The sequence below is a fragment of the Chanos chanos genome, chromosome 3 (genome assembly GCF_902362185.1).
Source record: "Chanos chanos chromosome 3, fChaCha1.1, whole genome shotgun sequence".
Lineage (NCBI taxonomy): Eukaryota > Metazoa > Chordata > Actinopteri > Gonorynchiformes > Chanidae > Chanos > Chanos chanos.
In genome coordinates, this window is record NC_044497.1 from 4,680,001 (window position 1) to 4,692,500 (window position 12,500).

Consider the following 12,500-nt stretch of genomic DNA (forward strand, 5'->3'; position numbering starts at 1 on the left):
TGTGTCTGCCGCTGTCTCTATGAGCCTTGGTTTAATCTGGTTTACTCTGGCCGACAGTAAAGTCGCCCCCAACTTTAATGTGACAGGTAAGGTATCACCTCACAGCTCTGAGACATCTTCAGCCCACACACAGATTAAACTCATCAGACACTGCTGGAGAGCGGCGCTGTCCTCAGCGTACAGTCCGTTTACAGACTTTACACTCGTCCTGTTCAGAGAGTTTGACTTTGTACTGATCATTAAGCACAGGCTCAGAGGAGGCGGTTCCTGCCTAATTAAGACTTGTGTGAAAGTCTAAGGTGAATTCAGAATGTGTGTCCGCCGTGTTGGTGATTACGGTGGCCTGGCCGTTTCAGCCAAAGCCATGGAAGCCAGCGGCCCAAACCGAGTGTGGAGCCAAACCGAGCTGTCCCGTCCGGGCGCCGAAGGCTCCTGTCATCCTCTCGTCTAAGGCCCCCCCCCCCCCCCCCCAAACGCACAGACAGACAGCGCGCCGTGGACCAGGCGTTTTTACGTTTGATGTGCTGTGAGTGAATGACCCAGAGTCAATGTGTCGTTTGATGTGGGGTATTGTTTGTGGTTCCTCCTCAGGTGTAATCCTCATCTCTCTGGCCCTGTGTGCCGACGCTGCTATCGGAAACGTGCAGGAGAAAGCCATGAAGCTACATAACGGCTCCAACTCAGAGATGGTGAGTCAAAAAGAAACTTTTTTTTTTTTTTTACGGAATCTGGCAGCTCTTTTGCTCTGACTTCTGTCATAAACCTTAATGTTTATGTATAGTCATGTTCAAAACCTTTTTATAATGATGCCTAAATGACCAGGTCAGCGTTGACAAGAGAGTATTGTCTCTAAAGGAAAGAGTTTGTCCTCAATGTTTTAAACATGACCCTGTGTTTAACTGAGGGAAACTGCTCTCCCTCAGGTCTAACGGTAAAGTCGATGTGTGTGTGTGTTTGTGTGTGTGTTTGTGTGTGTGTGTGTGTGTCCGTGTGTGTGTGTGTCCGTGTGTGTGTGTGTACGTGTGTGTGTGTGTGTGTGTGTCCGTGTGTGTGTGTGTGTGTGTGTGTGTGTCTGTCTGTGTGTGTGTGTCTGTCTGTGTGTGTGTCTGTCTGTGTGTCCGTGTCCGTGTGTGTCCGTGTGTGTCCGTGTGTGTCCGTGTGTGTCCGTGTGTGTCCGTGTGTGTCTGTGTGTGTGTGTGTCTGTGTGTGTGTGTGTCCGTGTTTGTCCGTGTGTGTCCGTGTGTGTGTTTCAGGTCCTGTATTCCTACTCTATCGGCTTTGTGTATATCCTGTTGGGTTTACTGTGTGTGGGTGGGCTGGGACCCGCTGTGGCCTTTTGCTCTCAGGTCAGTCCGACACACACACACACACACGCACACACACACCCTCAGCACGCTCGGCACACAGCGCCACGCTGAAATCATTCTCTGAAACACTGTATGTTCTCGCCCTGCTCTGGACGGTCGAGCGTCCTCCTCACTTCCCGGTGTCCGTTTGTCTCTGTGTCCTAACCAGCATCCCGTGACCACGTACGGTTATGCCTTCTTCTTTTCGCTGACGGGGTACTTCGGCATTTCCTTCGTGCTGGCCTTGATTAAACTGTTCGGGGCTCTGGTCGCCGTCACAGGTGAGCGGCTTACGCGGTTCTGATCCGCTGAATAAAAAAAAAAAAAAAAAAAAAAAACTAGCGGCCTGTTCTTCGTAAAGTGGCCTCGTCTCTGTCGCGACATCAAACAGCATGTCTCTCGCGAACATCACGTCTGCGTTTTTTTTTTTTTTTTTATGTCAAGTCAGAATATTAACCAGATGGTCACGTTTTCGTATGATTTTCAAAATATCACAGTGGTGAGACAACTGGTGTCCTGATTCTTTTTTTTTAAACGATCCAGTCACTTTTTTGGGGGGGGCGGGGGGAGGGGGTGATGTAATGTGATGAGACCCAGCTGACTGAATAATGTTTTCTCTGTGTGTGTGTGTGTGTGTGTGTTTCAGTGACAACAGGGAGAAAGGCAATGACCATAGTTCTGTCCTTTCTCTTTTTCTCCAAGCCTTTCACTTTCCAGTGAGTAAACACACATTCCACAGGCATCACCGCGCTCAGTCAGCCAGTCTGAAAAAAAACCAACCTCTTCTGTTCTTTTTCTCTTTCTTTTCTTTTCATCCTTCTTTTCACAGGTACATCTGGGGAGGACTGCTGGTCGTGTTCGGCATCTTCTTGAATGTTTATAGCAAAAACAGGGACAAAATGAAGCTGCCCTCCCTGGCGGACCTGCGCGGTCGATTCCTGAAGGGAAAGAGGGTCCGGCTGCTGTCCCAGGACGTGTAGACGGACACGGGAGCCCGACCAGGCGTGTACCGCTCTCCAAGTCAGAGCTGAGGAAGGACTCTGGCCACACAGTGAAGGGCCTGTGTGTGTGTGTGTGTGTGTGTGTGTGTGTGTGTGTGTGTGTGGACCCACGTGAGGAGAACCTGTATTGTGAGGACCCAGTGGGAGGCAGGCTGCTGCATTTGGCCAAATAACATAGTGTTGCACTGGACTGGGGACTGGAGTCTGAGAGCCTCTGAGGAACTTAACAAAGACCGACATTTTTCTTTCTTTCTCTCTCTCTCTCTCTCTCTCTATCTTTCTTTTTTTTTTTTTTTTTTAACAACAGATAATGTTCTAATTGAATGTGCGACCTCAATAAATCATTGGGCAAAATCTTTTTTTTTTTTTTTTTTTTGCTCATTCGTGCCACAAAATAACAGCAACGTTCTTGTTGAAAACGCTGCGTCTCTGGAATATTCCATGGTCTTATTTTTTTAATTTATAACTGATTGTCAAAGGATTAAAAGGAGGAAAAAAAAAAACGGGGTTATCTTTCAGTCTTTACATTCTTTACATGTGGAGGAGTGTGATCATTGTCCAAACTGCCATATTTGCTAAGCATTTGTTTGGTGAAAGGGTAACTGTTTTTACAATAAAAACAAACTGGTAAGTTTCTTCCAAAGCGTGTGATGTTTGTTTTGGTAAAGGGTGACAGGAGCATGCTGCTACGCGTGTCTTGACGGCCGTAAGGCAGAGAGAGAGAGACAGAGCTACATGTCTGCCAAAGACGGGTTTTCATCCTTAACCTGTCACATCTCTCAAGGCTGCTTTCATTTGTAATCCTGGAATAAAGCAACACTGGAAAAAAAAACAAAGTGTTCACAGGCCTTGGCTTTAGACCTAATCTAGATGAGACGACCGTCAAAAGTGTGTGTGCGTGTGTGTGTGTGTGTGTGTGTGTGTGTGTTGGCTGGAAACTCACAGAGAGCACTGCTGTGAAACCCTTGCATGCAGTCTGTTGGACTGAGTGGAAAACCACGCTTCCTCTTTAAGCAAGACATCACGGAAACCATCAGGGAAACCGCACAAACCACAAAGACACACAAACTCCCTCTGAGCCAGCCAGTACGGTTCAAACCCACGCCAAACCAGGCGAACCACAAACGCACGCGCGCGCACACACACACACACACACCACAGTAGGATCGGCCCTCGTTTCACAAAGACCTCTCTCAAAAGCACAGATTAGAATATTCTAGAACACAGGGCAGGATCTGTTTCTGATCCTTGTCCCGGTAAACCAGGCCAGTTTAAACTGGTTTACACCACAGATCCCCCCCCCACAGATCCCCCCCACCCCCCCCAGAAGGTCCTCCTCACAGATGGTACTTCTTTATAAATAGAGCTTTGGAGTTTTGACTGTGACTTTGGCTCTTCCTAATGGAGAGAGAAAAAGAGAGAGAGAGAGAGAGGGCGAGGGAGAGAGGTAGAAAACAGAGAGGGAGAGAAAACTCGCTCGCCATACTTTAAAAACCTGACCTGTCTGTGAAGATCAGAAAAAGCAAAGAAAAATTCTCCAGCTCTGTCAAAGGTCAGCCGTGCGCACCAGGGAGAGCGGTGTGGCTGGGAGAGGGAGAGTCAGATAAAACACGAGAGGGAAGCTTGAAAAGTCTTTGGTTTTGTCCTTTCTGACGTCTTAGGCAGGCGGCAGGCGGGCTCTGGGCGTGGGGGGGGGGTGGTGGGCTCCACGCGCGTTGGGACTGAAGAGTGAAGCCGTTACTGTGCTAACGGACGCTCAGGTACCGTGCCGTGGCAAACCCAGCATCCTGCACAAAACCCCTGCACTAACACACCGCTTTAGAACATGAACTACAAAGTCCCAGGAAACACACAGAAGAACATCCGGTCACACGTAGATTGTTTCTGACTCTCCCTCTGACGAGTGAGGTGACTGTAATTCACCTTTTATTTCAGTCATTATCATTATCATTAATGTTTAATCATTTATGTTTGATTAATGTTTAATGCTTAAAAAGCGTCTTATGTATTTGAACAGTTCACGTTGACCTGTTTAAAAACAGGAATAATTTCGTCCCTCACAAATATGCACACGTGCTGAAGTGTTGGACACAGCTTAAGAATAGCTTATAGAAGTGTTTTGTAAAATCCTGTGAAAGCTGAAGGTCTGAAAGACATCCTCAGTAACAGAAACGTGCTCATGGCATGTGTTCAGCCCGCTAATGCACTTATGACAGAGCGATATTACCTATAGAGCTATATTGCTAAATGGAGCAGGTTTGATTGTGTGTGTGTGTCCGTGTGTGTGTGTGTGTGGGCGTCAGAGAGCTATTGTTTGTGATAATGTTGTAGAGCCCAGCTGACGACAGTCTCACGACACCATCAGTCTTGTAGAGCTGAGAGAACGTTCAGGAACAATGAGGAGTCAAAGCCCATTTGAAATATGGCAACTTTCATTTATCAACAGCCATGTTTGACCCCCCCCCCCCCCGCCTCTGCCTCTCTCTAAAACACACACCACACAGTGCACTGCCTAAGAATAAACTCCACGAATTCTGTGTGTGTGTGTGTGTGTGTGTGTGTCTGTGAGAGAGAGAGAGAGAGAGAGAGAGAGAGAGAGAGAGTGTGTATGTTTATGTCACTGTCAATATGTTTACCTGTAATTCTGGTGCGAAACAACCTTTATAGCCTGATAAAGCATGGTAAGTCTGTTTGCTATGAGTAATCAAATGAACACTAAGTCCCTTCACCAGAATTTCACCTTGATATAGTTGTTCAGTATTCAGGCTGTACACATATCCCATCCAACTAATGGAATAATCACTATTGTGTACTGTTTTTGTTTAATCTCGTTTGCCACAGAGCAGTGTGGAGATTACATATCCAGCAAAAGCAAGTTCTGAACCCAAACCTCCATGTCTGGTCCTTCTGTAAAGAATTACCGCCTGTACGGGGCACTCCAACTAACCCTGTCTCTCCTCCTCACACACACACACACACACACACACACACACACACACATATACACACACATACACACACACACACACACACACACACGACAGTCTGCAACACTCTTATTAATGTGTTGGGTTTACCTGGGTTCAGTGACCCCTGTGCCCTCCTGTTGCCCCCCCCTCATAAATAATGAGAGACGTCTGTAGCCCATCACCACAGTAAATAGGATGGTCTATAACACACAGCCCTCTTCAAATGGCCCCAGCAGGTTAGAGTGGCAGCCCATCCATTACCAGAGAGAGAGAGAGAGAGAGAGAGGGATAGGGAGAGAGAGAGAGAAAGGGAGGGAGAACTCTGTCCTTGGGCTTGGTTGGAGTCAGGTGCGTGGAATGGCCAGTAGATTCGTACAGTGAATCTAAAAGAGAGGAGAAGGCCAGAGCAGAGCATTATGGGAACCCAGTGACCATGTAAAGTGGGTCAGAGACAGGGTGGGGCTGTTGGTGAAGTGGAGGAGTGTGTGAATTCTACCTGAATTTTTGGACTACAGCCCTGTTATGAATATTGTACAGGCAGAAATATTGGCAGTATACGCAAGAAATCCTCTAAACAGCTGTTCACTGTCACAAGTATTTGTAAGCAAGCTCTACTCATGCAGGACTATGGCGTTTGTTACTCTGTGTGTGTGTGTGTGTGTGTGTGTGTGTGTTAGCCGTAGACTGAGGATAGAAGGTAGAGCAAGGACAAACACCATAACTACACTGAGGTGTTTTGAGAGATGACAGATAACATATGAAATGTTTACACTGGGATTTCTGTTAACCGTATTTCTTTCAATACCGCCTTTAAGATTCCGTCCTGGATAACACACATGCCTCATACGGCTTTCTCAAATTTAGCTGAGATATAGCTTTTGACCCAGTTTATCCAATACCGTAAACAGACCAACACGAGAGAAAAACACATGCAGCACATTACAACAAGAAAAGTGTGGTAAAATTCAGTTACTTTAAAGATATTCATCAAAACAAGTCACAACACTGGTGGTAAACATTCATCTTCAGAATGTTACAGTTACACAAGCTGCCTGTCCTCACAAAGTCTCTCTCTCTCTCTCTATCTGTGTGTGTGTGTGTGTGTGTGTGTGTGTTCATGCAATAATACGCGTGATGTATCATCATATACAAATTTGCCTTGTCAGCAAACGACGGCAACAACAGAGCAGAGAAAGAAAAAAAAAGAGGCGGAGGTCTGTTCACTTCATTCCTGTCAGAGCTGGGCGGCACGAGCCGCCTGAATATTCTGCAGTCACTCGTGAAGAGAGACTCTTAATAATAAATATAAGTCTAATAATGAATGGCCCGTTGGCTGCAGTTGTCTTCGGGGCATAATATCTAATTTCCTCTCAATGTTTCATATCCCTGCTCCTTCATGTCGCTACAGTCCGTCATTAAACCTTGGCGCAGGTTTCTATCACTTTTATTTATTTTTCAAATCTGTGTGTAAATCTATGGCAGGCCTTGTTACGGATGAATTTCAATAAATCACGATGGCCGGACAATCGCGGAATGTTAAGCACGCGCCGCTCTGCAGTGTGCAGCTAGCTTCCCCGTGGGTGCGCTCGAGAGAGCGGCGGCATCGCCGGAAGATCCGCGCAATAAGAAAAAAAAAAAGACACGCATTTAATTATATACTGTTCAAATCACGTGCGTGTGTTTTAAAACCCCGTAAAAACAGTAGGTTTTGTGAGTGACTGCAGGAGAGATATGTGAGTTCTCTGATGAGCACCTTGGCCTATCCTTCCGCCATAACATCCTGAGGCAGGTGAGGTGGTGAATTTCACTCTGGCGACTGGCAAAAGAAACGAGTTACTATTCCCTCTCCATTCTCCTATTCCTAAATTCAAATTTCAGATTATGAAAACAGTTTACCCCTATACGATTTTTTTCTTTTTTTCTTTTTTTTTGAAAAGAACAACATTACCAGACAGCAGTTAATTTTGTCATACCAGACAATACTTAAATCTTCACTCTGTGTTATGATGGGGAAAGTAGAGAATAAGGGAGAGAGAGAGAGAGAGAGAGGGGAGAGAGAGAGAGAGAGAGAGAGAGAGGAGTAAATCGACGCACAGGCTTCGGTGCTCCCGATAAACACGGCTGCCATCTTCCATCGGCCTGTTGCCGGGTTCCCGAGGCCCGGTGGCTGGGCTGAGTCACGAGGCAGATGGGTAAATCCTTGATACCTGGACGCAGTAATCGTCCCCATCAGCAGGAAATATGTCTCCATCACAGCCCATAACGTCAGAGCAGAGCCCACCTTTCCCCCTCGGACCGCCTGACACACATATGCACCCAAACACTGCATCTCCACACCGCCGCGGCCTTGAGTGAGATGGCCCCTGACAACTGGAGTGGGAGACCCCTCCACAGCAGGCCAGACCTAATGCAAGAGACACAAGTGTAGAGTGAGGAAGGAAGAGCTGAATGAATACGGAGGGATGTGCGTGAGGAGAGAAATGGCGAGGAGAGAGAGAGAAAGCAAACAGCTGGTGCGCACATGAATCGTGCGGGAAGAGGAGATTTGCCCTGACAACAACGCAAGTAAACAACGGAGAATCCAGGTCACACTCCGGCAACGATCAACACAAGCAGCGCAAACAGCAACGGACGACATAGCCAAGTGTTCAGTTTATAACACTTTCATACTGTGGACTAACACAGCTCTGGTCAAGAATATTTATTTATTTATTTACTTACTTACTTATTTATTTCAGATGTAGGCTGCAAAAAGGCATTTATTTTCAGGACGAAACATAAACTGATAATGGTAAACGATTGCCCCCCGGGATGTCAAACTCTCCGGCTTTTATGAGAAGCAGTGTTATAACATTTGCACTTAAAAGCAGCCAACACACCTTGACATGAGATGTTACAGCGCGCCGAGGATATGAGGCACCAAGACAAAACGATCCATCCCTTTAATCTCTTTTACTGGCATGTTCCGCGCATTTTAATTTGCATTTATTGCGGCCGTGCGACTCTGTCCTATCTCACTGTTACACGAGTTCACAAGTCACTAGACTTAATTAGCTATTTCTCCAGCTCTCTGTCAGTAGGACCACATTCTGGCCAATCAGGGGGCTCCTTTTTAAATGTAACAGGGAAAGAGAAAAACCATTTGAGTGCTAAAACAGAGTCGGGGACTGTAGCTTTAATAAGAAATAATAAATAATCTGCTTGTCAGCCACAGCAAACGGCAAGCAATTTAACGCATCAATGCCGGTTGCCTATTAATTTGTGTAGAGAGAGAGAGAGAGAGAAAGAGAGAGAGGGAGAGAGAGAGGGAGAGAGAGAGAGAGAGAGAAAGAGAGAGACAGAGAGAGCAAGGGGAGGCTGGGAGCATGGATTTGAGGGACAACAATACTGTGTTATGTCTCGCTCCCACTGCAAACACACACACGCACACACACACACACACATACACACACGTTTTTTAATTATAGCACCATTTCCCTGAATGTAAATGCTAGCATGGGAGAGGTGTATTAGGGGGAATTAATAAGACGCTGGTGGAGATGGAAGCCCATATGTGGCCGTCCTTGGGGTGTAGCATCAGTAATGGGGGCCCCCGGGCGTGTTCCTGCGTAGCTCCTAAGCCGAAATCAGAAACGTGTGTGTGTGTGTGTGTGTGTGTGTGTGTATGTGCCATAATTGGGTACAAATCCTCTGGCCTCACCTCCTCCATCCTGGATGTGTTGAGTGTGACACGCGTCAAGAGTGACACGTCCAGGTTCCGGTTCTGCTGGAGCCGACCCGGGTGGCGTGGTAACGTCGTGTGTGTGTCCAGGGAGGGGCTTGTCAGTGTGGGCCAGGGCAAAGGGCAGGTGAGAAAGGTCTATCTGGAGACATGGTCTCACAGGCGCCGTGTTAGAGTGGCGTGTTTATGACTGAATCAGAGTGCATAGCTTGTGTTGGCCACTGGTTTGTCAAACAACATTACCACTCAGATCTCTCACCAAACATCCTCATGTTACCACACACACACACACACACACACACACACACACACACACAAAACTCTCCCACCAGGATTTAACACCTTTCTGGTTGTACTAACTTCGCAATCTTATAGCATGTTCAACAGTGCTTGACCTCAGATTGTATAATGTAAATGTTTGTACAGGATTTTAAAATTCTTCTTTAAAACAAATTACTCATGACAGTCACAGTACCCCCCTTGTCTTTCTGACAGAAAGCCAAGAGAGTTTGCTACATCATAATCTTATGGAAATACGACTAAATGAACTTTTCATGGCTGTTTACAGACGACTCGTGTGGTATTCCTTTCCTCAGAGTAAAGGCACACAGACCAGGGGCTGCTGTTCGCAGTCTGAAGGGTAATGTCGTGTTTTTTAAACGAACGACTGACGTAATCGTTATGAACTCTGAAGAGAGACATTAGCACCGTGTTTGTGACCGCGGTGTACTGTACAGGAATGACTGTACACAAAAAAAAAACGATATTCAGTCTGCCCTCCTCCTCCTGCATTCATCCCCAATGTCACATATAATTACAGTCATTATGGGATGCCTCGTTATCCTTATCGCCATGGCGATAATCAATTTATGCACATTAATCGTCAAGGGGAAATTTCACACGGAGCCTCCACAGGGTCATTGAGTGTGCTCTTTTTTCTTTTTTTTCCTTCTTTTTCTTCTTCTTCTTCTTCTCCTTTCTGTTTTTCTCTCTCTCCTTCCTTCTGTTCTTTCCCCTCTCTCTCTCTCTCTCTCTCTCTCTCTCTCTCTCCCTCTCCCTCTCTCTCTCTTTCGGGGAAAAGTCTGCCCCATAGACATAGTGTGCCTGTGTTTTCCTGCAGTTAATTACTGGCTCCCCAGCTAGTTAGCGGGCAAGGCGAGATTGGCGTTGGTGACGCAGGCAGGGCAGGGGGCTAGAGTAAGACTCGTCTTCATGGCTCGGGGCTTTCCGTTCTCAGCCACTGGATTCTCCCTGTTTTTAACAAAATCCTTTTAAAGATAGATAAATCTGATTTTATGCAAGAAAGGTCTCCTGGGTTTCAATTAACTGGAGGTCACACTGCACATTTTATTGGAAGACGAGAAAAGAGAGAGAAGAGGCAGCAAGAGAAGAAGAAATGAGGGAGAGAGAGAGAGAGAGAGGGAGAGAGGGAGAGAGAGAGAGAGAGAGAGAGAGAGGGAGAGAGAGAGAGAGAGATTCTTTTTAATTAATATGGTCTAATTAAGCATTTGTGAGAAGCTTGTATGGTAGCGCGCTCATGTTCTGAAAAGGAATATTTCTCACCAAAAATGAGTTTTTCTCATAAGGTATTGGTTTTGGTTTTATTGCTATGTTATTTGTGTTATTTGTTTGTTTACACATCACTGAGACATTTAGACGTCGAAATGCAACACAGGTCCTGCAGGTAAGTATGTTTAAGCTGTTAATGATCCAATGGAAACAGAGCACATTGTAAGCACACAGGAGCACATAGGAGCACACAGGAGCACACAGGGGCAGACAGGAGCATATAGGAGCATACAAGAGCACACAGGAGTGGACAGAAGCCTATAGGAACAGACAGGCGTGTATAGGAGCATACAGGAGCACACAGGAGTGGACAGAAGCGCATAGGAGCAGAAAGGAGCGTTTAGGAGCACACAGGAGCACACAGGAGCAGACAGGAGAGTATAGGAGCACACAGGAGCACACAGGGGCAGACAGGAGCATATAGGAGCATACAGGAGCACACAGGAGTGGACAGAAGCGCATAGGAGCAGAAAGGAGCGTTTAGGAGCACACAGGAGCACACAGGAGCAGACAGGAGAGTATAGGAGCACACAGGAGCACACAGGGGCAGACAGGAGCATATAGGAGCATACAGGAGCACACAGGAGTGGACAGAAGCCTATAGGAACAGACAGGAGCGTACAGGAGCGAGACAGGAGCATATAGGAGCATACAGGAGCGTATAGGAGCATACAGGAGCACACAGGAGCAGACAGGAGCACACAGGAGCAGACAGGAGCACACAGGAGCAGACAGGAGCGAGACAGGAGCAGCGGTAGCTGAACTGACTGTGAGGTGCTGCAGACAGAGAGGGTGTGCTGTAATAAGGGTGAAATAAAATGGTCTTTTTTTTAGGCCCAGGTCTGGACACACGTGAGCAGCCGTAGCACAGAGTCATGTGTCACAGAGAGAGAGAACAAAGCAGTGGGAAATTCAAACACGATTAAGGGAATATTTGGTCAAATTGTGCGACGGCGAGATGTGTGGCTTGGCTTTTATGTGTCTCGCATAGATTATAGTCACTCCTTCATTGTTATGCCACCCACAGGGCAATGCTAATGCAGCGCCGAACTCAGGTTACAACAGCTTTTACACAGGCACACATATACACACACACACGTGTGTGCCCGTGTGTGTGTGCATGTGTGTGTGTGTGTGTGTGTGCGTGTGTGTGTGCGTGTGTGTGTGCGTGTGCGTGTGTGTGTGCGTGTGCGTGTGTGTGCGTGTGTGTGTGTGTCTGCGTGTGTGCGTTTGTGTGCTTGTGTGTGTGTGTGCGTGTGTGTGTGTGTGTGTGTGTGCGTGTGTGTGTGTGTGTGTGTGTGCGTGTGTGTGTGTGTTTTGCTGTATTTGAGTTTGAAAAGCAGCAGGGGGCAGAAGGAGAATGGGGGGGGGGGGGTCAGACAGAGAGGATGGAGTGATTGTTAGGGAAGAGGAGCTGATTTCTCTGTCTGTCCTGCTTGTCCTCACTCACGTTTACACAGCTGTGATTAATGCAGCATGCTGAAGGGAGTGAGTGATGGGGATTTCATTACCTTTCATTACCCCTTACAGAAAGAGAGAGAGAGAGAGAGAGGGATAGAGATAGAGAGAGAGTGTGTGTGAGAAAGAGAGAGAGAGAGAGAGAGAGAGAGAGAGAGAGAGAGAGAGGAAGACAGAGAGCAAAAGAGATAGAGAGAGGGGGGAAGAGAGAGAGATGGGGGGAAGGTTGCAATTGGGGGGGTGGGGGGTGTTTGGGGGGGGGGGGTGTGGGGGGTGATATGCGACCTTGGCTTCACCTCGCGACAATGTGACCCCCTCCTGCTAATCAAGCCAGAGATCAGCCGGTAATCTTTTACTCCGTGTCTAATCTTTCTCTCTCTTTATCTGTCGTTTTCTCACTTTCATCTCCTACATCTGTGTGTGTGTGTGTGTGTGT

The 12,500-nt window shown here is 47.0% G+C and overlaps 1 protein-coding gene across 2 annotated transcripts in view; it reads left to right on the top strand.

Annotated features, from left to right (window-relative positions):
- slc35b3 (solute carrier family 35 member B3) overlaps nt 1-2,453 on the top strand; it is an 8,423-nt gene extending 5,970 nt beyond the window's left edge. For both annotated transcript variants that reach the window (XM_030769277.1, XM_030769278.1), the window contains exons 5-10: nt 1-86; nt 592-689; nt 1,254-1,346; nt 1,516-1,627; nt 1,993-2,062; nt 2,176-2,453. The exon at nt 1-86 is cut by the window's left edge and continues 22 nt beyond it. In XM_030769277.1, the coding sequence (XP_030625137.1) occupies nt 1-86; nt 592-689; nt 1,254-1,346; nt 1,516-1,627; nt 1,993-2,062; nt 2,176-2,326 (610 nt within the window). In that variant the 3' untranslated portion in view covers nt 2,327-2,453. The remainder of the gene's footprint in view (nt 87-591; nt 690-1,253; nt 1,347-1,515; nt 1,628-1,992; nt 2,063-2,175) is intronic.
- Nucleotides 2,454-12,500: the final 10,047 nt, after the last annotated feature.